The sequence below is a fragment of the Sylvia atricapilla genome, chromosome 1 (assembly GCF_009819655.1).
Source record: "Sylvia atricapilla isolate bSylAtr1 chromosome 1, bSylAtr1.pri, whole genome shotgun sequence".
In the NCBI taxonomy this organism is placed as follows: Eukaryota; Metazoa; Chordata; class Aves; order Passeriformes; family Sylviidae; genus Sylvia; species Sylvia atricapilla.
In genome coordinates, this window is record NC_089140.1 from 102,248,799 (window position 1) to 102,274,498 (window position 25,700).

Here is a 25,700-nt window from a genome sequence, read left to right on the forward strand (position 1 = left end):
CCTGCTGGAGGAAAGCAGAATTGAACTTCAGTGAGGAATGGCTGTGGCAGCTGTCCCTGGGAAGTGAGGAATGGCTGTAACCCCTGGAAGCCATGGATGTCCAGGCCCAGCTTCAGGTGCCTTTGTCACAACAAATGCCTGTAGGGATCCAGTTTGCTTAGGAAAAGCTTTCCACTGCCAGCAGCCCTCTGTGTGGGACAAAAACATCTGATGCTTATGTTAAGTGAACAAAGCCTTTTGAAGCAACTGAATCCCAGTGCCGGCAGGCATGTTCTGGGGTAAAAGCAGACAGAGGGGGAACTCAGACAACGTTTGGGGGTGGTGTATTAAGCTGTTAGCAATATCTCCATGCTCTGTCCAAACCTGTGTGAGTGCTGCTCCAGCTGCTGCTGCGTTCTGCCAGCAATGAGTTAAAATCTTAGCGCAGACAAGGCTGAAGAGGTGAACATTTCTTGATTTCCAGCTTTGCAAACACCTTTGACCAACATCTCAGAGTGTGACAGCCTGAGAGCATATCAGTGAGCGGCTACTTCCCAACAGGAACTGTAATATCAGCATTTCTTCTCCCTGTGTTGTTTCCTGCCACTATCATGAGCAGTAACACAGAGGTTCATGTGACTTCAGCGATGTAGGTACCTAAAACAGCCAGGAGGGCTTTGGGCTATGGAAGCAGATATCCTAACCTTGGAATGACAGCTCACTTTCTCTGAAGATGAGGCTATGAATATAGCATTTATTTTTGTACCATCAGATAGAAACGATAACATAATGGACAAGAACTTCTGATGCTATTCTGCAAGTACAGAAATACAAAAACTGAAAGGCCAGAGAATTATTCTTTTGCAGTTATCCTTAATTCCTCTGTAGATGCAGAAGTGTAATGGGAAGCCAGAAATGGACCTCTACAATGCCCTATTTAACCTATGGGAATCTTTCACTAGAAGAAGGGGTGGGCACAGTGTGTCAGAAATTATATACAGTGATAATAATATATTAGACAGGAGATAATGAGCCTTTCAGGGATTCCTAAATGTATTACTTGTTAATTTAGGAGGTACCCTGAGTGCAACTTATGAGGTGGTACTAATTTAGAAGGTATCATGAGTAACTCTGCTTGCTGGAGGGCTGAAATGTAAATCCCACTGTGCAACAGGGAAAATGAAAATGCTCCTTCCATTAAGTCTGTGATCTGTCCTGCACTTGCCACAGGGAATAGCATAATTTAGAAAGCTGCCTTGTAGGATGTTGAACAATCATGCCTCATCACTGCGATCTCTAGATTAAAAATGTGAACATTTTTACATTACTAGAGGGATTATTATATTTTGCTTAATATTTAATACATTTGACATCAAACTACCATGTAACAAGTATAATATATTAAAATGTCCTTCTAGTCATATTATTTCCCTGCTTTTATGTAATAGAATTCTAACTGCATTTGTTCACTGATTCTCTACAGTGGTTTGATTTATATTTTGTAGTGTAAGGCTGAGAAGAGACTTTAAAACTGATTGTCATAGTCAGTTCAGATCTATCCCCGAGTTTCTCTGGATCCTGAAACAGGAGGTTCTCCTTGAAGCCAGAAGCGTTTCTGTGTCCTTCCTTTCAATGTAAAACTGAGGCACCATCACCTTCCATGGAGCCAGATGCACCTTCAGACACCAGCAGTAAGAAGCAACACTTGCTTTCCACTCTGATTGATTCCTTCTAGAACTAGTGAATAGATTTTACTATTATGCTGTTACTGCATCTTGTGCCATAACACACTGTGCACCCTGGGTCCATCCCTCTTCACTGCTGCAAACCTACAGCCCCCACTGTTCTCGGCAGTGCCTGAAGCTGAGATAGCTCTTCCCTTGGTCCTGCTTTGCTGGGGTGAGTACCTCATGCAAGGAGACTCCCTCTCCCCCCACCAAAAAAATCACCTGACAGTCATGGCAGGGCAGTTCTGACCTTCACACCACAAATGCACAGCAGCTAGGTCAGTCCAAACCATGCAAACAAATTTGTGCCTCCTTACTGTATGCTGTTGTCTTTCCTTTCTTTATTCTACCTTTTTTCCTCCTGTCCTGAATTTTAGGTGAGTACCTCTCTGTGAACAAGATAATTGTTACTGCTCTCTGTAATTGTGGCTAGGCGTTGTTGCTCCAGCTTCAGACTGCAGCTTCCCTTTTATAGGACTGACACCAAAGAGTAGGAGTACATTCCACACAGGTGGAAGGGAGGGAGGCAGACATATTTTTACAGCAGAGAGGGAGAACTCGACATAAATCTCACTGTCTACAGCACATGGTAAAATCTGGGGCTAGACGACAGAATCTGTTCTTGTTTTATGTGTTTCTAAATCATTCTGTAGCAATATGACAACAGGGCTTCAAAATTCTTCACTTCCAAAGTAACAGGGACAGTGAATTTATGGGGGGCATCACATGAAACAGGAGGGGATCTCTGGAGAATGTCAAGAAAGGACAGACCTTCTTGTTTCTTCATGGTTGTACATGGACTCTTTCCTGTGCCTTTAACATTGCAATATCCCTTCAGGAGGTGGTTAAGATAAATGTCCATCTAGAATCATATTGGAAACTGAGGATTTAGGAGGTACAGGGACACAAAAAAGATGCCACTAGGTGCAGAGTATATTCTGCTTTTCAGACTTGTTGCTGCTCCCTCCATTTTGGTCTCCATTTTTCACTTATTATTTTTGTCTTTTTCTTCTTCTTCTTTGTTGTTGTTGTTATCCCTCTGTGTAGTTAATGAAGAGAGGTCTCTATTAATGATTAACTTGATTTGGATGCCAAATCCAGAAAAGGAGGGTTGAACTGGCATCAGTCAAGCAGTCAGCTTTAATTAAAATTGTTGAGACTTGTTAATAAGAAACAAAGACACAAAAACCAACAACAACAACAAAAAAAAACAAACACCACAAAAAAAAAAAAAAAGACAGTGGAGGGAATAGTAATAGGAAAGAGAAAGTATAATCAAAAAAGAATGGACAAATGAAAGGAAAAGGCAATAGAGTTAACGGGGAAATGCAGATAGCTGTACATCAGTTCTCCTGGCTTCTTACTACAGTGATGAAATGTCAGGCAACATCCTCTAAAGCTGTAATTCTTTCCCCTTTGTCCTCCTTGTATTTATTAATTATCTGATATATTAAAATATTCAGTTGCTTATATCAGCTGCAGCAAGGCAACTGTGGGGTTTTTCTGCTGTTCATTTGTTGTTGAATATGCACACAAGCCTAAGTCCTCAGAATAGCCAGCAGCTGGTTTGGGGAGTACAAGAGAGGAAGGACTGTTGGGACAGTTTGGTGATCATCACCCTGGCAACACTGGAAAGAGAAAAGCAATGCATGTCTTTATCCAAATCTAGACTGTGCTAAATTGATGTAAATGTGAAAATGACTTACTGAGAAAAGCTATTAGCTTCATGGAGAAGTCTTGAAATGTCACTGCTTTGCAACGTATTAGCCTTGCTAAAGGACATTAAATAGCCTCCCTAATGGACACCTGAGACATTAGGAAGAATTCTGAGTGAATTTCCACATTCTCCTCTAAGGTTGGTCCCTATGAGGATTTGGACATGCTGGATGAATTTTCTCACCCATACACTCTAATATCTGCATGCCAGTCCAACAAAGATGGACTTCAAGATTTACAATCTTAACTGCTGTAAATTCATATCTTCGAGCCAAATGATAAATGAATTAAATCAATGTCTGACATGAGCTTTGTCAAGAAAATTCACCAATTCTAACTAAGAGCATCCATTTTCTTTCTGTTTACCAGTCTCTGGGGCATCATTTAGACCAGGGCAGTCTCTGTTCCTCCAAGTGGGACTAGAAAATGTAGTAACTGAAATCTGTGACATATTGACTTTTTGTTTTTACACAGTATAAGAGGCTACGTAGACTCATAGCAATAACTGTTATATTTGCTTATCCAAATAAAATATGAATATTGAAAAGCAGGGTTAAAAGACACACATGAGCTTTTTACAAGCAATCACCTACTAAAGTCCTTCTGAAGTTAAATAAGAATTTGAATCAACTGTCTCTAGGAGCAGCCCAGACAACTGAGTATGAAAATTCCACTTGAGCCTCCTACAAACATCCAAGCCAAAATGGACTTCAGAAGCATTCAGATATATACATTTTTCTTAGACAAGCAGGCTGTGTAGAATTTATCTTCTTCTTTTATGGGATAAAGAATGCATTTCAAATTGTTTACTGTGAGAGCTACCAAACCTTTAGTGACAGAAAATGAATGTGTTGTCTTGTATGATTATTGATCAACTAAAAAAAGACCAAATGTGAATTCTTCCGTATTTCAAGTCCCCACATAGACTGACAAAAATGCCACAGAACTTTGTGATATTTAATGGTAAAAAAAAACAGAAGAAAACTGAGGTGTAAGTAATTCAGAAGCAACATGATTAACCATCATATGTTTTAAATCCGGTTTTTTTAGATGCTAAATTACCAGCATTTTATTTGTTGCAGAACATCTCTGGAGAATATGTTACTTCTCAGTTGGCTCATACATATTCTTCATATACTACATTGCAAAGCATGGTAATGACCTCCCAAATACCTCCAAACATACGGACACACAAAGGCACACACACAAATGCTCAGAGAGATTTCATTTAACATATTGAACTCAAAGTTAGTATTTTTATGGCCTCATTTTTAGGTAGACAGAACACACAAATGCCATTCTTCACAGCGTTATTTTCAAACTAGAAAGAGAACATAAGTGTGCTGAAAGATATAGAGGACTCTTGTGCATAGCAATAGCTGTGGAAAGGCATTATCTTAACCAAGTCACACTTGGTTGAATGAATTTCCCAAAGTGAAGGGTTTATTCCTCCGTATTCTTCAGCTCTCCTATCAGTGCCATTCACAGGGCACTAGATTACTCTGCACCAGAGAGACTTCTCTGTTTACACAAACAATTTAGGAATCACTAATAGCCTGTGTTGTTCCCTGTAGTGAAAGTTACATGCATGGGCCAGTACCTACATATATATACAGAGCCTTGCATTATGATAAAAACAAACAAACAAACAACAACAACAACAAAAAACAAACCCACAAAAAAAAACCAAGCAAAGAAAGTATAATGATAATAACCATGTTCTCTAGGTGGAAGCAATTTTCTACTGTAACAGTTTTGCTGTTACTCACTTGGTAGTTTCTTTTAGCTAATTTTGGAATGATGTTTCTGACAAATATGAGAATTCTTTTAAATGTGTCCTGCTTACACCTGTTTTGAGGTGGAGCATTTTAACAGCTACGGAGAAAGGATTTTCTCACATCAAAAGCATCTGTCACAGGGCATTGTAGGTGTTGTTTCTCTGATACACTTCAGCAAATCTGAATGTTGTACCATGCTAAGAGATGGTGCTTTGTGCCCTCTGCCTGGCCTTCCTTGCCCCTGCAGCATGTGTGCAAAGGAATGCATTTGGTACCCTACAGCTTCACTGACCTTACTTCACATGCTTAAATGAGTCTGCAGATGACCTGCAGCTCTCTGTATCCATCTTTCTCTATCAACCATGGAAACAGTGTCTGGAGGATAACCACTGCCTGATACCTTAAAGGCAAGTGCATAAAGTGGGTGTTGTGAGCATGACACCAGTTTTGGGTATGTTACTCATCCTGTCACCAGTGGCTCTGGAGCCTGTCAGGCTCCTCTGTCCTGCACACCTTGCATGGAGGGTGAGAGATAAGACCCTCTGTACATTTTGACACCTGGTAACACTGCCTTTGCAGGAGGAGAAAAGCAATTCATTGCTTCTGTGAACACACCAATGATGCAAGGGGTGGAGAGCAGAAAGAGAATGAAGCAATACATATTTCCCTCAGAGAGTTGCATCAAAAGAGTAATTTTTTATTTTTAATGTCTGGGAAGTGGAAATTAAAAGCAGACTATCCATCAATGAATTTACGGTATCTGAAACTCCTCTGAGCCCTAGGAAAATATAAAGCTCTACCCCTTGGTCTTCTTTTCACTCTGTCTGGGTAAGCTCACTTTATGAGGCAGCATAATTTGCAGTGACCTTTTCTGAAGCTGTTGATACACTTCCTGCTTTGCTGGAAATCAACTTGTTAGCCATGCATGATGTGACTCCACATACATTGGAGTATAAATTTCAGGTTTTGTCATTAAACCCTGCAAAATAATCCTGGGCTGTAGGTGGCTGTACTGGTTCTGCTGGGCAGTGCTGATGCATGGTTTTTGAAGACTGGTTGGCTCTTGTTGCAGATAAATGCATGGAAACAGTGAGGGAGGGTCATCTTTAAAAATTATTATTCTGCCTCTTATTTGTACAGAGGAATGATCATGCAATTTTATGAAAGGATTTTCAGACTTACTCCAGATGTGCATATTAAAGTCTACCTCTGTACTAATATATCTAAAGCCTTATTCCCATTTAAACGTTTACTGAGTTCTTAAATCTGGGTTTTGCCACATATAAAATAGGAAAAGTATTTATTGTCATATAAATACAAGCCCTTCTAGAATCAGAATTTTCCTTCATCTGTAACTATTTCAAGATTTCAGTTCCCACATGTGAGAACGACAGGAGAACCTGGCATGTAATAATACATATTTTCCTAATATTTTATGAATTATTATATATTTTTAGATAATTATTTCCATGTATGCTAATTAGAACTGTACCAGGCAGTTTGAAATACTCATAATACTCATTGAATTACTCAAGAACTGCTGTCTGAAGGCTGTGCAGCAAATTTACCTTTGAAATTTGGTGAAATCATAACGACCAGATGATTAGTTCCTTTTCCCCTCCTTCCTTCCCTCCTTCCTTCCTTCCCTCCTTCCTACATTCCCCCCTTCCCTCCTTCCTTCCTTCCTTCCTTCCTTCCTTCCTTCCTTCCTTCCTTCCTTCCTTCCTTCCTTCCTTCCTTCCTTCCTTCCTTCCTTCCTTCCTTCCTTCCTTCCTTCCTTCCCTCCTTCCTTCCTTCCCTCCTTCCTTCCTTCCCTCCTTCCTTCCTTCCTTCCTTCCTTCCTTCCTTCCTTCCTTCCTTCCTTCCTTCCTTCCTTCCTTCCTTCCTTCCTTCCTTCCTTCCTTCCTTCCTTCCCCCCTTCCCTCCTTCCTTCCTCTCTTCCCTCCCTCTCTCCTCCTTTCGATCTCTCATGTGATGAAAACCTTGGAGGCTTTTTTTTCATTGTTTAAAGAAATAAGCTGAAGTATCAATGATTTTTCCACTTGCAGAACGTATATGGTGTGTTTTGTTTTTTCAAGTAATGTGCTGTCCCTGTGAAGTAAATAACAAGTACAAATACCTCCAGAGTCAATGTAATATTTTTTAGATTACCCTTCCTTCACTGATTTAAAATTATTAACTGAAAGATCTGGTTTCCTGAAGCTACCTGAAGCATAGTAAGAAAATATTTAATTTATATTCCAAAAAGTTTAAACTGCAGAATGCATATTTTTATAGCAAAATGACTAGAAACTGTTCTTTGTGTTGACAAAAAAAGAGAATTTTGATTGGGGGGGTGGGGGGTGGGGGGGAAGTATGGAGAAAATATTCCCAAGTTGGCCAAAATAAAAAGTTGACACATTTTTCATCCAGATTAATAATCATGAACTTTAAAATATGAATTTAAAGACATTTCAATTGGACTCTGAAAAACCCTGTTTTGAATGCCACTTCAGTGGCATTTCACTCCCACATCCTGGAAACTTTCCATGTCTTGGCAATTGTAGGTTCTTGCTGCTTTGCTCATGTAACAGAGTGGTGGTGTTCCTGGCCAGGTGACGTGCCCATGGGTGCCCCAAGTGGCTGCTGGGACAAGGCAATGTATTTGGGAATTTACCAGTCACAAGTGGCATTAAGAATTTGGCCCATGTGGCAGAACAGTAGGTATAAGATATTTCAGCAGTAACTTCCAGTCAGCAGCAATACTTCAGAAGAATTTTTTTTTTCTTTCAGTCCAAGGCTGAATCACTAATTTTGGTTAGGCCAAAAGCCTGAAACCTTCCAGTTTTCAAAGGCTTTGCTGGTTGACTAGACCTTAAAGTTTACACAGAATGCAGCTTTCTTTTCAATTTAAAATAAGAATAGGTGGAGCCTTTTCACCATATCTAACCAAATGAATGACCAGTGTGATTGATGACAGCTGAGAAGCAAATTCTATAGCCCTATTGTGTATTACATTTACAAACAACTTGACCCCTGACTATATCCTTTCTACTTTGTTCTTGTTTTTTGTCCTTTCTTTTGTCCACCTCAAGAGTTTTTCTAAGCACCTTGAGAGCTTCTCAGAGTGACAGCTATAGAAAAGCCACTGTGCCAGAAAAGGATCCTTTCCACGAGTGGATCCCACATCTTCCATCCCTTTGAAGAGCACTATGACCACAAAAAATAATAGATGCATCAGAAGTTATGCTGCTGTGAGGCTTAGGATGAGAAAACTCAAGTGCTTACCAGAAACAAGAGTAATATTCCACATACAGTTCTCTGAAAGGTTATAAAATTAAACTTGTATCATTTGATATACCCAGAAGTGGTACTATTGTCATATATGATGAGATATGACTACCGGCCCTGCAGCCTTTCAGTTCCTTTTTTCCCTGTCATCTGCACAGCTAATATCAGATGACAACACTGAGATCCACCAATTCTTTTCTAATGCCCTGCTCAAAACTGGAGCCAGCACATGACATTATGCATTCTATCTCCCTCCCGTGCCCTTGCTTGCTTCTTCTATCATTGCTCCCACTCAGATACAAACATATATGTCATTATTTGCCTTTCATGCATATTTCTATACAATAGCAGTTGTATACAGACTTTTCTTTATACAGAAAGAATTCATAACACTATCCTCAGTCATGACAGATAATATTCTCTATCTCTGAGAAAGGTATTTATAAGGGCCTTGACTGAGGATTGAAAAAAATACTAAAGCAGATCAGTAGAAATTATTTTCTTAATGGTAAAATCTGAATTATACATTAAAGCACCATTTATTCAATCAATTTTATTATTCTGTTTAAAAAGGCAGTCACTTTTATGTGTTTCATATGCTTGCAAAGGTTTATTAGCTTGAGTAAAAGGTCATTATTATTCAATTGAATAATTTAATTTTAAATTATTGGTATTGCACTTCATATTATAACTGCTTTTGCAGATGCATTTGATTATGTCAGATTTGCCTTTTAATCCTCTGTCTGGAGATCATTTTCTTGAATCATTCACTGCTTCTCACCCTCATAGTGGTATCCTAATGAACACACACAGTCCAGCCTCATATCTTCCATGTAAATTACTGTGCATACCTCTTCTAGTCAGATCATATCAGAGGCTATCCGGTGTCATATAATCCTGGATACTGACATGTGGAAAATCTTTGCAGGTGATTAATGCCATAGGCATCTAATTTTCCTGCAAAGCAATATTGCAGTGTTTACATGAATGCCAGACTCAGGGATACGAAATGGGCATTTAGAAAAGTTAATAATCTGGCCCTAATCCCCTCCAAGAATTATCTGTTGGTGTTTCTAAAAATAATTGCAGCTTTATTCCTTGTCACTAATGGAATCACATATTAATTTATTAGATGCGTTGTTCATTAAAAACTTGGGACTTTGCACGGGTGAAATAAATACATGTAAAGCTACACATGAAATGCCTTTGCATTTGAAACATATACTAAGTAACAAAAATTCACAAAATACTTGTTTTATTGCTTTGTTTTCTTAATGCTTGAGCAAAAATGCCCTTCAAAATTGTTTCATGTCTGCTAGAAACATAAGATTTGTCCTTGACTGCACACTTGCAGACCATGATTTCTGGGCCTAACACTTAAACTCTCGATTAAGATAACTAATCATATACAAAACAATCCAACACAATAAAATATCAGGGCAGGCAGTTCCAGGATGGAATATTCTATGAACATTGATTCCTCATTTCTAGCATTCAATATTACACCAATAATGTCAGTGTGCTGCATTTACTCACATGTGCCTATGAATTACACAATTGTCTGCTGTTATCAGGCTGCTCCTACCTCTGCTGAGGAGTTTTTCCCTTAGCCAGGCATTGTCCATTAACTTCACTAGAGGCAGGATCTGTCTTTCATAGCCTTTCATAATTTTGAACAAATTGTTTTAGAAAGTAATAGATTCCTGAGATTTGACACAAGAAGCACTTTGAAAATGGCTTTGAATACTCATAATTAGCTCAAGAATTACAGTATCATTCCTCTCTTACACTGCCATTACAAGCATTTATCTCAGCTGATTTCAACAGAGCTGCTCCTGTTTTACACTGGTGTGAGGGAACAAAAAACCCCAAGTTGCATAAATTGTTAACAGCTCTTTCATACTGCCTCTTCATTACCAGATAAAACTTTGATGAAGGACATTCACAGAAGATCAATATGAGAAACCACATAAGACCTGACTTTTAAGCTACTGGCTGATACTGAAAATCCCAGAAAAAACTATTTGTTTTTGAAGCTCTTACTTCAGGTGATGACTGGGTTGATGCTGCTTTTCCTGAAAGAAATATTTCACCTTTAGGAGACATACTGTCCCCTGAGTAAAGTCACTCCATATTTCAGATTGCAGGGATACAGGAAAGGGAATGGAGAGCAGTTGTACATCTAGCAATGAGCAACTCCATCCTTTATGTGAAGGAAGAAGCCACAGTCCTTTCTCTGCTTTGTGCAGATGCTGCTCCCAGCTGATGTGAAGCACTGCTGTCAGCATCTTAGGAGGCTCCATGTGAAGGGCTGCTTGTCTCACCAGGGGAATTAGGAGCTCTGGGGAAGTTTGGGATCTCCTTCTAAAGAACTGGCAAGTTGCCCTGTCACTGACAATCTCTACCTGTAATTTGTACGGTCCAGAGCACAGCTGTGGGGTAAACAACAAGTGGTATTGAACTGACCATTAATATATTGTCTGTGAGCTAATATAGCTCAGGATATATTCACTGCCAAAAGCAAACATTTTCCTTGAATTCACTAAGATAGCAGTGTTTGCTCATGTCGTGGTTTACCTCTGTATGAAGAAGTGAGCAGGAGTAGAAATGCAATTGCAATCACAGAAAGTCTAACTTATATTAATATTACTCCAGCCTAATAGCTGTCAAATACACGTTTCTGCATGTCTGGCAGTCTGCTTTAATTTGTTTCTGTCAAATGAAGAGCAAATATTTTATCGTAAGTTTGTTGTTGTATTTTTTTTTTCTAAAAAAAACCCCCAAGTACCACAACAGTGAAGGCTACAGAGGTGGCTATTTTTAAAAAGTTTGCTCTTCACACACTTAATCAACACCATCACACTTTACTTGCTTTCCTCCAACTGCTACTAAAGCCATCCACAGCCTTCAAAATCCAAGCATTATGAAGTGGAAATGCCTGTGCAGGAAAGCTCTCCGCTGCGATTCAGCCCTGATGACAGGCTTAATCCCAAGCTCGGCGGAAGCTCAGTTGTGCTCCTTTTTGTCCCTGAGATAGTTGAAGAGGACATCCAGCCCCCCGTCGACGACCTCGGGCAGGGGCCGGGACAGGGGGTTGTGGGCGATGTGGAGGCCCTTGTCCATGGGGTTCCAGGCGATGCGGCGCAGCCGGCGCAGCAGGTACAGGTCGTCCGGCAGCGTCTGGATGGCATTGTAGTCAGCGTTCAGGAGCTCCAGGCTGCTGAGGTAGCACAGAGACCGCGGCAGACTGCGGATGTTGTTGTTTTCCACGATAAAGATTTGCAGATTGACCAGGTACTGGATGCTCTCTGCGATGTTTTCCAGCTTGTTGGACCCTAGGTGCAAGAAGTCTAAGCTTCTAAGGGCGAAAATGCAGAGGGGAATTTGCACAAAGCGGTTGTTGCTGAGGTTCAGTTTCCTCAAATTTGTCAGGTCGGTGAAGCTCAAAGGCAGTTGTGAGATGCAGTTGTGTGAGAGGCTCAGAACCTCCAGCTTCCTGCACAAGCTGAGCTCCGCTGGCACCTCCTTCAGGCAATTCATATTGACGAACAAGACCTTCAGGTTTCTCAGCAGCCCGATCTCCTTAGGCAGGCACTTGAGGCAGTTGCCACCCAAGTTCAGCACAACCAGCCTGTCCAGCTTCCCCAGCGAAGGAGGAATCACCACCAGCTGGTTGCGTGAAAGGTTCAGCTTCTGCACCTCATGCAGTCCCCACAAGAAGTCAGGCGTGCTGGTCATCCCTTTCATTATGAGGCTCAAGCTGACATAACGCAACCCCCGTTTCAGCAGTGACTTGGGCTCTCTCCCTGCCAGAAGGGCGTCTTCCCATGCGGGCAGCTTCGGGCCCTTCCTAAGGAAAACCATGCTCCTTCGCTCCTCGTTCTTCGAGTGCTCACTTCCCATAACACTCTGGTTCACTACTGAGACAACTGAGGTTTTATTCCCCTGCAATATGCCAACGCCAACAGGGGATGATTGCCTGCTGGAGGTGGGAAAGTCAAAGCAAGGAGACAAGGAGGAGCCTGTGAAGTGCATCTCAGTCCACCGGAACAGTTTCCATAGCTGCTGAGGGAAAGTTTCACTTTTGGGGGCTTATGTTGATCTTGGTGCACAGTCTGTAATGAAACACTTGCTCCTGACTTGTGAGCAAACCTGTTCAATTCAAACTGAATGCCACAAGACAGCTGTCACTGTCATTTGGCCTGGGCTTTATTGGACAGATATGTATCTTCACTGCAAAAAGGTCACAAGGATGCTGTATATAACTTCAGCATGTCAGCTTTCTTGGCTATCTGGTACATACCATGGCTGCAGGACAATTAGCAAGAGTGATTTCAAAAAAGACAAACAAGCAAGCTAAAGAAGGAAACAAGCAAAGAAGCCATCATTTCAGTTCAGATTTAAAGGATGTTTTCAAAATCACTTTTATTTTGGTTCCTGATTTCTCTGAAGTAGTTACCAGTCTACCAGAAATTTTTGCATGCTGCAAAAACACTGATAAGGACTTTTTATGTCAGTCCTTGTTTTCTGCTAGGTTAAAAAAAGTAATGTTTATAAAAGGTTCTAGCTTTTATATGTCCTTTGTGGTGAGGATTGGCCTCCTTCTTTTCAGAACAGGTGCCAAATTCACTGCAGCAGTGACATTTTGCAGTAGTATCTGTGCCCACTTACGTAATTTTCTTGCCACCCATGGTACCAAGTATGAGCAGTCATACCACACAGTTCTAACCAAACTACTCTGTCCTAAATTCCTGTGCTACTTTCACATCTATCAACCAGATTTTTGGGGTCTGATTCTTCTGTAGATATAGAAGACTCTAGAAAATGAAGCCTCTTGATGTCCCTTCCTTTGTGAACTTCCATGACTTCCTGGGCTATTCTGGGGTACAGGGGGACTAGCAGTCAAATAGCTTGAACTATAAATGACATTTAGATCCAATACAGAGGGGTTGGTGGAAGAGGAAAGAAGCAGTGATCAGTATAATAATACCCAACAACAGCTGAAGCGAGCTCTGCTTGTGAAAGAAAATTGTATTGCTACAGGAATACGTATGCAATGAGTTTAAACTCAAAGGGACCAAAAAAATGATTGCAAAAACTTCAGGTTTTATCTAAACTAGGTGAAAATTGCAACAAATAGTACAAGATTTTCAAGGCCTTCTCTCTCCATTGAATCCATGGTGATGAAGATGTATTGCTGCCTTCTGAGAGATTTCATGATGAGTGTACCCTCCCTTACCATCTCATTTCAGAGACCCTCACCTTAAAACCTTGTGTTAGCTCAGATGCTAAAGGATTATGCAGAAACTGCAGCTGGAAGTCAAAGCACTCCAGCAACCACTTCAGATCCTATCCCCACAACCCCTTCCTACTGCCAAGCACCACTCAGTCTCCTTTGAGCTTTGGGACCCTCACAGACCTAAAACTGCGTGGGAAGAGAAGGCAGACAGGGGGCATTCCTGCAACCGTGTCTGACAAGTGGGATCCTGCACCAGTGAGGACCACAGTGAGCAGTGTGAGACAGTGGTGAGCTGAGTGAGCCACGCAATTAAAACGTGTGTTTCAACAGGGCTGTGTGGCATAAAACCAGCTGGTGCTGAGGCTGAATATTGCATTCTCTGGAGTGCCTGGGTGTGCCTGAAAAAGGCTGAGGCCAGTTGTATCTGGTTAGAGTGAGTTGGCATCCTGTGAGTCACAGATCCCTCCCTCACAGGCACTTTTTGGCAGTATTTGTCAGTTTAAAAGCAAACGTTATACTAATTACCATCACAGCCCTACTGACTCAGTGTTCTTGTTAACCATCATCCCCACATGCTGCCCAGAGAATCAGAGATAACTCTGATGCTGCAGGCAGAGGAGATGCTCAGGGGGAAGAGGAAACCCAGTGGCTTGGGCAAGACTGGGCCTTGCATGATGGGGCCCTAAAATGTGCCCCTTCATCCCAAACAGGTGGGGAAGTAAAAGTGTGAGCCCCTCATAAGCTCTGCCTTTGGGTTGTCTGCCCAGGTGCTATTAAAATGCAGCTATTATCAGACAGCATCTGTGGATTTGAACACGGCATTTTGCTTCTGCAGTGGCAAACACAAAGGGAAGAAAAATGCTTTTTAGAGAGCATTTGTAAAATTAGGCATTTCACTTCTTTTAGTCCCACTTCTGAAATGAGGAATCTGCTGCAGAGAACTGCCAGAATCTGCTAGAGACTGGCTTTGCTCCCTGTGGCTGGGCTCCCACCTGTGACCATGGCCCCATGGTCACTTCAGAGCTCTTTCTTCTGCAGGTCACTTTTAGCAACAGATGAAAACAAAACAAAAGGAAGCACAGTCTCCCTGTAGCCACTGCCTCCCTCCATGGCAGATATTTTTGCGTGAGAACATTGTCCTCATCTCCAAAACACACTGGAGTTCACTGCCTGGGGACTTGGCAGTGCCTGCTGTGGCCTCTCACCACAGAAATCCTCGTTTCCTAACAGCGTGACTCAGCTAAAGTGCTCTGTATCCCTCCCTGGCTTTGCATCACACTGTCCATTTGAAACCAGGCCTGTGATACAGCCCAGCAGAGTCTGGGCTGGGCTGTTGCTGGAAAGCTTCACCAGGGGATCTCTATCAAAGAAAAATGCTTGCTCTGTTTCAGCCTCACAGCATCTCCTGCTGTATCTCCACTGCCTGCCAGACATCAAGCAGCAGCAAAGGGGATTTAAAAAAATAAATTCCACATCTCCAGCTTTCATTGTCCAGTTCCTTTCCTGCTTCTGTGAGTATCTTAACCACCGTCTGACACAACCAACCAACCAAACAAACAAACAAAAAAAGACAAACCGCTTCCTATTCTTTGTTCTCCAACAGAAAAACAGGCTATTGAGTATGCTTGCAGTTGTGGATATGGGAAACTCTGAGGTAACCAAATTAAATGTTTCTTGAAATCGAGATAATAAAACCACAGTGGCCTCATCTGGACATCTCAGGAACTAAATTTCTGTACAAAAACAGTCCCTTGTTTGTTGGTGTCCTGGACTGGCTTTGTTCAAACAGTTTTCAGTTCACTTTTTTCTGTGTTCCCTGCTGCCCTGCCCTGGCCCTTGCTGTGCTGGGCTGTGAGTATGGATCCATTTTTTTGGAATGCTCCTATGCAGCACTGACCTGCCTGGCAGAAAAGAGAAATTAATTTCATGCATGCAGGTTTGGAAGCCCAAATTGGTGGGCTTTACACGACACAGTGTACTTGAAAATCATTTTGTACATTAAACAAAAATGTTCATGTGCAAGGGAAAAAAATAACCCAAAGCTTGTTGAATAACTAATATAATAAAAGAAACTGCTTTATTAGCAATGATAAAAAACTGGTAAGCTGACAAAAATGACAAGCTATATTTTCTGACATTCTTTGACAATGCAAATTATTAGATTTTTTTTTTCTTAAGGAATCAGGATTGTCAGTCCTAAAAAAATCTGAGGATGAGTTCACAAAAGACCTGGAATTTTAAAGTCTATTATCTATGGGATCTTGTATTTGTCTTCAGGTTTTGAGTCTGTAGAATGCTCTTGGGATACATTTTCTAGCTTTTTTTTTTTTTTTTTTGCATCCAGGCAGGACTTGCCATAAAACCAATTATATTGCTTTTAAATAAAAGTTGAGATCATCACATAATTATTTTTCCATAGAATTTGGGCTTTTAATGAAATATCTGATAGCATCAGGCTTTTTAATGAAACCACAGCTATTTTGACACACTGAGTTTAAATTTTGTTTTACTGCAAAACCAATTCTGTCATTCTTTTAAATTGCTGAGATTACAACAGATACCGATAGATTCATTATCATATATGTATAGGTTCATAATTTATTTTGAAACAAGTTTTATGTTCTCTATGGAGTCAAAACCATATATACTTCCTCTGTCTCAGTATTTTTACAAATGTATTAATATAAGAAGAAATCCTTTAACTCTTTAAGTATAACCATTTCTAAAATGCTGGGAAATTCACTCCACACTTTTAGAAGAATTTTTCCTTTCATTCATTATCTAGGTCTTATAATAAACACCTGTACAAATGAGGATGCAGAAACTACCTAATACTTCCTGTGACAGAAAGGATGATTTAGCCAAAAAAGGGTTAACTCATTTCAAGTTCAGCAGAAAACAAGCCATGCTGGAGAAACATTCATTACAAATACAGCTGCAGCTACTGAACCATCTTCTCTTCTGCTATTTCTTTCCTCTGAAGTAAATAAAGGATTTTACAAGCATCAGTGACATTCAGGCTGTCAGGGAAATCCTCTGGTCTTAGTGCTAAGGAAGCAATTTTTGTAGGTTTTTAACTACTTTGTAGCAGCTTGTTGATCTTGCAACTATTCTGAAATACTAAGTCAAATTTTAATGGTAATTTGAGATTTATGAGATGTGACACAAGACAGAAACAATTCTTAAGGCAATTTCAGATTCCCTGTTAATTTGTTTTTAATTATGGTGCTGTTAACAGCTTTTAATGACTGTCTATCCCTGGAGCTTTCTTGGAATGTTTCATTAAGGTCCCATGTGGAGCTGCTGGATTGCCTGACCCATGAAGAATTGGACCTGGATTTGAACGACTGCCTATGCAGGGGCTCATTTTCTGTAGACTTCTTGACAGAAGACAAGCTTGCACTAAACCTAGTATGAAATAAAAAGAGAGAGATTTGGGGCTGTGTGTGTGTGCATAGCCTAGAAATGAGAGGCTCTTCCTCCTAGTAGTCAGGGACAGCAGCAACTCTTATGTGACATGGAATTAGAGGAAGTTTTATTCCTTTTTTGCAAATCTCCCATAGTATTTTGAAATTTCATCAAATATACTAATGACTGTTTTAACACCTCCTACTTCTGCCACGATTTCCCTGTGTGTACACAAGCCAAAGAGCTGGTCTGCTATATTAAACAGAGGCAACCCATGATCCTGCACTGTGCCATCATCCATGTTCTCTGGGGCACTGTTTCATCTGCTGCCTATAGCAGTTCTTCCTGGCAGCACCAAGACTTGCATCCTTTAGGTCCTTGCCCTCTCCTCTGCAGGAAAAGAGGTGTGTAGCACATAGATAAGGCCTAGGGAACACCATCACCCTGCAGGAGTACAGAGAGGGCTCTGTCCTGCTTTATTTAGCCATCTGCACATAGCCTCCATGACTCAGCCTTCTCCTCCTCTTAGGGCTAGAGCGGTGACAGATTTGACACCAGTTACAAATGTATCTGAAGTCATTACACGGACGATGCCATTGCAATATAGAAAGCATATGCTGCTCTATTTCTCATTGCTACGTTTATGAGCAGTCACATCTACATTCATAAATTTCTGTAAAATAGCCAGTACCTGTCTGGGAGCAATATGGATGTTTGCTAAACGCTACTCAAAGCCTGTGGCTTTCTGAATAAATTTGGGGGAAAAAAAAATTGGAACAGATTATCCAAGCTGGATGAAGTACTCTTACTGTAATTGCAGCCACATGATCTCTGCCATAGGTACTCTTTTTCACAGAGCTCTTGAAGGTCATTTTCCTACATTTTGGAGGCATGATAAGAAAACAAAAATTCTTGGAAGTGGAAGAGGGAGCCTCATGGGCTCTTTGCCTAAATCTAATCTGATACAGGAAGAGATCTTTCTTGGCCTGTGTCACAGAAAGAGATCATCTAGCTGTCCATCTCATGCCTAGATGGTTGGCCTTCAGGCAGAACACCTTCTTCCCTTCCCTTCCCTTCCCTTCCCTTCCCTTCCCTTCCCTTCCCTTCCCTTCCCTTCCCTTCCCTTCCCTTCCCTTCCCTTCCCTTCCCTTCCCTTCCCTTCCCTTCCCTTCCCTTCCCTTCCCTTCCCTTCCCTTCCCTTCCCTTCCCTTCCCTTCCCTTCCCTTCCCTTCCCTTCCCTTCCCTTCCCTTCCCTTCCCTTCCCTTCCCTTCCCTTCCCTTCCCTTCCCTTCCCTTCCCTTCCCTTCCCTTCCCTTCCCCTCCCTCTCCCCACAAGTCCTCCCAGATTTATCTCAGTGCCTGGAGCAGATTCAGTCCAGCTGCCTGTGGTTACGATGGCCAGATTTCTGGAGCACCTTGTGCCCAGGGGTTATGTGTCACTCTGGAATGAGGGGAATATCCCCACCTCTCGTGAAGCTGTTGCTCAAGATTAGCAGGGCTTTCTTAAACATCCATGTGTTGAGAGTCCAAAAATAAGCATGACTCTATGGGCTGCTGGCAGAACTCCCAGTCCCTCCTCCAAAGACTGTTTTAGTATTCTACATTTAATGGGTCATTGCAGTTGCATAGTTTTCAGGAATATGAAAATCCATCTTCTGCTCTGGAAACAGAAGGCAGAGATAATTCTGAGGGTCTCATGAGAAAAGAGGCATTTCCATGGGGTCCTTCTTGTGGTACCTGTAGTTCAGAGACAGATGGGAATTAAGCAAGACCATTAGTTCAGCATTATTTAGTAAGAGTCTTTAAGATTCTCCCTGCTCAATCTGCCAACATGCTGATTTTAACAGAATTCTTAAAATCAGTAATTCTGTCCAGGCATTGTTAATGTCAATGTGCCTCCGTCCTGGCTCCATGAGATTTTGCATGCCACAGTAAAGACCAGGTGACTCAACGTTAGCTACTGCAAAGTTTATTGCTGTTGTACCAATACCCTCATTTTTATCATAATTGTTTAGGTGTATTTGAAAATGCTGGAAAAACCCAGAGGGAAGCTGAAAACTTATTTTAGAAATACAATAAAACACTAAGTGATCCAGGTCTTTCTGCCTGATTTAGTGTGTAAGATAAGTGCATGCTTCTCCAGTGGAAAGCACAAGCCCTTTTTATCTTGGTACTCATGAAATTTGGTAAACTAGTCCTGTAAATCAATGGGACCCAGTGTGAAGGGGTTTAGGTATTCCCATCCAGAGTCCATTACAATAATGATTGCAAAAAAGGAAATAATTCAGTCAAAGCTGTTGTGGAGTCTTAATCCCAGAGCTATGACTCTTACTGATATAAGAAGAAAATCTGCATTTACCTTCATATGCCTGATGAATTATAAACCAGAATCTAATTAGAACTCCCTAAAACACATAACAGTGTCTCAGTTTGGGATTTTTCAGAGACATTATCAAATGAAAGGGCAGACATCCCTCTAGACATTTGAAGACTCAGTGCCAACAATTAATAGCTTGACTTTTAAATTTCCAAGCTCTAACTTAAGGAAACATATTGAATGCTTAGCTCAAAGGACTTCAGTGAACAAATAAAATTTCTCAAGCAATCAGTAAAGCAATGCATCTAGGTATTATTAGTATGACAGCAATACTTGAAATTCTATGAAATAATACGGGTCACTGTATGGTCAAACAAAAGCTGGTGAGATCTGAGCCAAGTTTCAGGTAAGGGGAGCTGAGGACACCACACAGAGCACAGCCTGGAGGCAGAAGACATAGCTTGGTAGGTGAAAAAAGCACATGAAAAGCAACTTGCATAAAAAAAGAGAAGACTACCTTAAAAGTACTAAAACAGAGCAAATCAAAGCGAAAAATATGATCTTCAAGCCCAAGTACAGGCAAAAGGAAAAAGGGAGAGAAAAGCCCACCCATAATTGTCATCTCTCTTATTTTACAACCTCTAATGAGCAACTTCCCAATAGAGAGAATCAAACATGAATCTCTTCTGTACCTGAACATCAGAAGAGATTAATTGTGGTGTACGACCACAGGGTTTCAGCACTTATTGGACTGTGAGAAGACAGGGTATTGTAGTTAATGATTCCACCTGAGGTGGAACGACAGCACATTTGGCAGCCGTGGAGGTAAGTGGAAGGGGAGCTGATGTCTGATGTGTGGCCAGGTCAGCTAACAACGAGGCAAGCTTCTTCAAAAAAGTGGAAAATGATGTGTGGCTTGAAAGGAATGCAAATGTCATTTAAAAAATGAAATTAAAATAGGAGGTTGGATTGGGGTGAGCAGGGCAAGAAGTTGGAGTATTTTATTTTCAATCATATCTTCCTGGACCAGGGAAGATGACAAGAAATATTTGTAGAGGATTTAAAACAACAGTGTGAGCCTGTGCATTGGTCATTAAAATTTTCTACACGCAGAACTCAATAAACTGATGAAAGTAATTCTACTATATGGTTGCCTGTGAAATTGAAGACTAGACATGGTGACCCATATTGTCTCTTCCCATATTGTGGTCTTAAATCTGACCTCTTCTTCTGCTGTCTTCAACTCCCCTACACGTGCAAAATTCAGGAGCCTTGGTTCACAGGCCACTGCATTCATATTATCTTTGGTGCTGATCTCCACATTTTCTGCCTCACTGCATTTCACTTCTAGTTTATCGGATTTGAACAAATGTAGGCAATTAGAGGAAAATGCAATTATAAGAGAGTTGCTGACAGCTGTTTTCCAAGTGACAAGAAATCTTATCTGTAGCCAGGGCTGAGTGCAGATATGACCTGGGCTGGTGGGCTCAGAGCAATGTGCTGGCAGATGCTAGCAGAAGGTTACAGTCTATTTCCTTCCCTCTTCCATGGAAATACATTCTAGTTTTCCAAGGCTAATGATCTTTGCTAAGCCATTTCATGAGTCCAGGCTGAATATACCATGTGTTACAAATGTCTTAATTGAGTCAGTTTGGCAATGCAAAAATTATTGTTGTGAGATGTATTTAACTAGCAGTCTGGAAACCACCGGTGTTCTACAGGTTTAGACAAGAACCATTTCAGGAATATGGATTTTGGCAGCTACGCTTTAAAAGCCGCTAGTGGAATTCAGCAACAAGGACAGTGATTCTAATATCATGTTTTTACCTCCCCCTCAAATGATGGTATCATGATACAGAGGTAATAAATGGCAATATATGGTGACAAAGGGATGGTGCTAGTCCCCCACTGATAAGGCAGAGTGAACATTTGTCTGCAGCCACCTGTTCTTGAACTTCTCTAACTGCACTTTTTCACTCACTTTGGAGCAAACTGTGTGCAATACAAATGGGACAGAGCATTTCCTTGGATGGAAAGCGATATGGAAATACCAAACAGTCTGCTACCTGACATAAATACTGATCTAAAAATACACCATCTTCCCCCTAAACCCTCACTTTACATCATAAATGAAGCATAAGCAGACCCCAGAAAGATTGAAGCAGAATGTCTGCTGAATTTATGATTAATAAGCATGTCAAGCTTTATAACAGCATCCTTATGTGGACACAGCTAATGGCCTTAACATTGCTTCCAGAATCAAAATTGAATGGTTGAGCAGATTTAGCCTCAGGAAGGCCCACAGTGATAAGGGAACCATCAGAGAAAATAGGTGTACGCATTTTTCAACCTGTCAAGTGAAAAGAATCGCAGATGATGATAAGTCAAGGATATGCCCTCTCCTATATGAGTTGTATGAATGTTTGTGCTGAACAAGGCTGCTTCCTAAACAAGAAGGAAAAGGTGAATGGAAGCAGCAGCAAGCTGCACGATTATCCCTTAAATTACACTCACACAAGAGCAATAATTGCTCTGAATCAGCATTTAAACAGGGAGAGTAGTGGTTTGCTGCTCAAAGCTGTTGTAAATTGCTAAACCTGTGAGAAGTGCAGGAAGGAAGAAGCACACAGGATGGTGCAGCAAAATAAAGGGGCACAGATTTGGATAGAGCAATAGCTAGACTTGAGAATTATGTAGATCTTTTTGGGGGAGGATTTCACCTGTTGCCTCTTATCAAACCCTCTAGAATACATCTCAGGCCTCAGGAGTTGAGCCAGGCTGTGGGGGATGAGGATTAGGAAAGTGTAGGCTGGAGGACAACCTAAGCAGCTGCCAATTTGATGCACATCTGCCTTCCTCTGAGGCACTTGGTGCTGAAGACAGGGCTGAAAGGAGTGTGCACCAGCCGGGCATCATACAAAAAGACCCAAATGCCAAAAGAACTTCCTTCTGTTTCTAATTAGCAAAACAATGTGTACAAATATGAACATGGGTAAAATGGAAAGCACTGGACACGGTGTGTTTTGCTGATATTGATAATTGGTACTGGATCAATCTCCTGGGAATACAATAATTAACTAGTTAGAGATGCTGTTTCTGTCAACTCAAACTGTACCCTGTAAATCTCATGAACAAATCTTAGCTATTACTATAATGCTTACATGCTTTATTAGTTTTCAAATAAGTGCTTTGAAAGAAAAAAAAAATGCTGTAAAGGTAGAAGTCATAAATTATGGTGAATTCTCCATTAGCAGCAGTATACAGCCATAACATATCCTCGCAGAAGTGGTATCCAGATAACTTATTGAACTATCCAGGCAATTGCTGGAAAGCATTTAAGGAGACTGTCATCTTGAGTTGACATGTGCAGCATATTATAACATCTACTGCAAAAATGTTAGCTGATTTTGTAGGAGATTCTGTTTCTAGGTAGTAAGCACAGCTCTGCACCACTGATTTGTGAGAACATCAGCTGTGATAGACTAATAGTCTCTCTCTTATTTCACAGCCTGGCAAACTTCTTTGCCACTTTGCTCTTACTAGGACAGTCTAGCCAACACCGTGCACGTTTTTGCCAGAGAATGGACCAGTAGTGTCGAACAGTGCTACAGAAGCAGTTTTTTCCTAACCAGCTTCTGGAGCTGCAGTTGTACTCCCTGGTGCAAACTGGTCTACACTTCTTACTAGACTATATGTACAGTTTGTAGGAAGTATTAAGTTTTTCTCTGGCAGCCTAAAAAAAAAAAAAAAAAAAAAAAAGAAGGAGATAGAATTAGGCAAGACACAAGACACTACAGCACTAACCCCCAGCCTCCTTAGGTGCTGTATAGTGAATCCTTCCCTAGACACCAGTGAGTGCAGTTTGCACTACAAGCTCAGCTGAGGTGTAAGCTTTGGCGTTGGCACATCTGAAACAGCAAAGCTCCAGCTCCTGCTTTGTGCTGCCCTGAAAGCAAGGGTGCCCCTGATGAAAACTTACTTCCTGAAACAGTTGGGCAATCTGGGGTCTTCGAACACAAGTGCTGACAGGCGAGCTTTGTTTCAGACATTAAAAACACACGTGATATAAATCCCTCTATTCTTGGGATAAGAGGTAGACAAGAGGTCAGCCCATCTCCAAGACAGGCTGGAAGAAGGATCTGGAAAAGTACAAGCCTGTCAGTCTGACCTCAGTGCCAGGGAAAAACACGGAGCAGTACATTTGAGTGCCATCATGTGGCATACACAGGCCAACCAGGGATCAGGCCCAGCCAGCATGAGTTTATGGAAGACAGGACCTACTTAACTAAACCTTTATTTCTTTTTAGGTGGCCACTATTTTAATATTTTCACTATTTCAAGATAATTATTAAAATTATATTAACATTACACTGTGTTCTATGCACATAAAACTGTGTTTTACATATGTAAACCACATACTGTGTTTTATATATGTGAAAATAACATTTTTATACAATCCATTGCATTTAGATAATTGTGACTGTGTGAAGCTATTTTGTATTCTGGGGCATTAACAAGACAAAAATATTTTCCAAACAACAGGTCAAATTCAGAATCAATGTCAGTCAATGCTGTTTATTTTGGAAGTCACACCTGTTAGTTTTTATCTGGAATATGACCCTCTGGCTTTGCATCTTAAACATTCACACTTATCTCAAAGTCAAAAATGGGGAGGCTTTCTTACAGACTCTTGCAATCACATCTCTGCATGCCTTCCTTATTTCTGAAGCTAGAAACAGTTCTGTCCACTGATTAATGAAAAACTGAACAGCTAATTTAATATAAGCTCTCTATTGGCATTTTAGCAGCAAATAACTGTACAAAATCAATTGAATTTGTTCAGTTGTTGTGGCAGGTAAGACACATGACACAAGACACATCTGTGCAAGTCTCTACGGCTTCATTAAACAGAGATTTGCAAGAACTACTGAAGTTATTAAATGTACATCATATAATTTATTAATGAAAAGCCCATTAGTTCCTGACAGAAGTTGGAAAACAAATAGCTGTATAAATATTTAAGGTACTAATTCAAAGACTTTTAAGGAACATGCAGGAGACACTGGAGTATAGGAGCCAGGCTTTGTGTAAGGCTTATGATTGCAAGATTCCTTTGTGAGATTTCTTCTCTCAAAACCACCGAGCATCCTAGTAGAGTGTAAAGGAGCATAGAAATACTTCATCAATTATATAAAAATAGCTGCTTAAATATACCAAAATATATGTACAATTCAGGATTGATTGTCTCAACTGATGATGTGATTAAAATATGCCATTATTTTTTTTCAGGGAATACTCAAATTGTGCTTGTATTCAGAATACAAAAAATAAGACTTGAAGCCTCTTATAATTTTGTTTTACTCAGAGAGATTTTAAAACTGGGACCTTTAATATTGCTAGGTGGATTACAGCATTGCCCACCACTCTCTCTGACCGTGTTACTTGATCTTCTAGGTGGACTGGAACTGCCTAGGAAGCATGGCCTCACAGCTTTTCTGCAAAAGCTAAAAAGCCATGGCATGTACTTACTTTGGTGTTTCCAAAACAGGAGATGCCACAGAAATAAGATGTTCAGCTCTCTGTGGATGTAGAGTGTTCCGCTCTGGCCAGAGAGGGGCACACTGCTCCACAAGCAGCATCTGACCTGCCTTTAAATCACAGCCTGACTACAGATGCCTCTTTCTCCTCTGCCTCTGGAGGTGAAGATGGCAAAGCCTGGCCAGAGAGAGAAAAGGCAGCACAGACATGCTCTGCCTGGTGGCACAGACATGGTCAGGAAGCTGGAAGCTGGGGCAGAACCATCAGGTACTTTTGACCTGGAGCTTTTATTTCAGAGGCATTAGTCTTGCTTTAGTTAGCCACATAACTCCCAGTTTCTGTGCCCTGTATGCAGGTCACACTGCCTTTGGTGTCAAACCAGGGGCATTCCTGCATCTCCAGCATTTCTGCAAAAGGAGTCCTGGTGGTGTATGGCTACCACTACGCTGTACCTCAATCTCTTCATTGAGTCACTGGCCATTTTATAACTCTGTACTGTAAAATCTCATCTATAAAGTAGAAATTTGGTATATTGGCTCTCCAGAGAACAGGGGGAATCATGATAGCAGAAATATTAGTGATCCAAACCCATTTCCTCACAGTGCCTCAGTCTTGATTCAGAAAGATTGCTTTTAGAGATAGAAGGATAATTCAATCATCATTTAGTTTCTCTTCCTCTGAGACTTCCAGCCAGGCATGATTTATTGAAAATTGTCATGATGGCTGTT

At 40.9% G+C, this 25,700-nt stretch overlaps 1 protein-coding gene across 2 annotated transcripts in view; it reads right to left on the minus strand.

The window, feature by feature from the left end:
* Positions 1 to 12,591, minus strand: part of LRRC30 (leucine rich repeat containing 30) — an 86,902-nt gene extending 74,311 nt beyond the window's left edge. The window contains exon 1 of one of the 2 annotated variants that reach the window (XR_010744701.1): positions 11,014 to 12,591. Coding sequence is in view for 1 of the 2 variants with exons in the window: in XM_066329270.1 (XP_066185367.1) it covers positions 11,477 to 12,505 (1,029 nt within the window). In the remaining variant the exon portion in view is untranslated. Of the gene's footprint in view, positions 1 to 10,350 lie in introns of those variants that run through there. The other variant, XM_066329270.1, reaches the window with a different exon arrangement.
* Between the last annotated feature and the right edge of the window lie 13,109 nt (positions 12,592 to 25,700).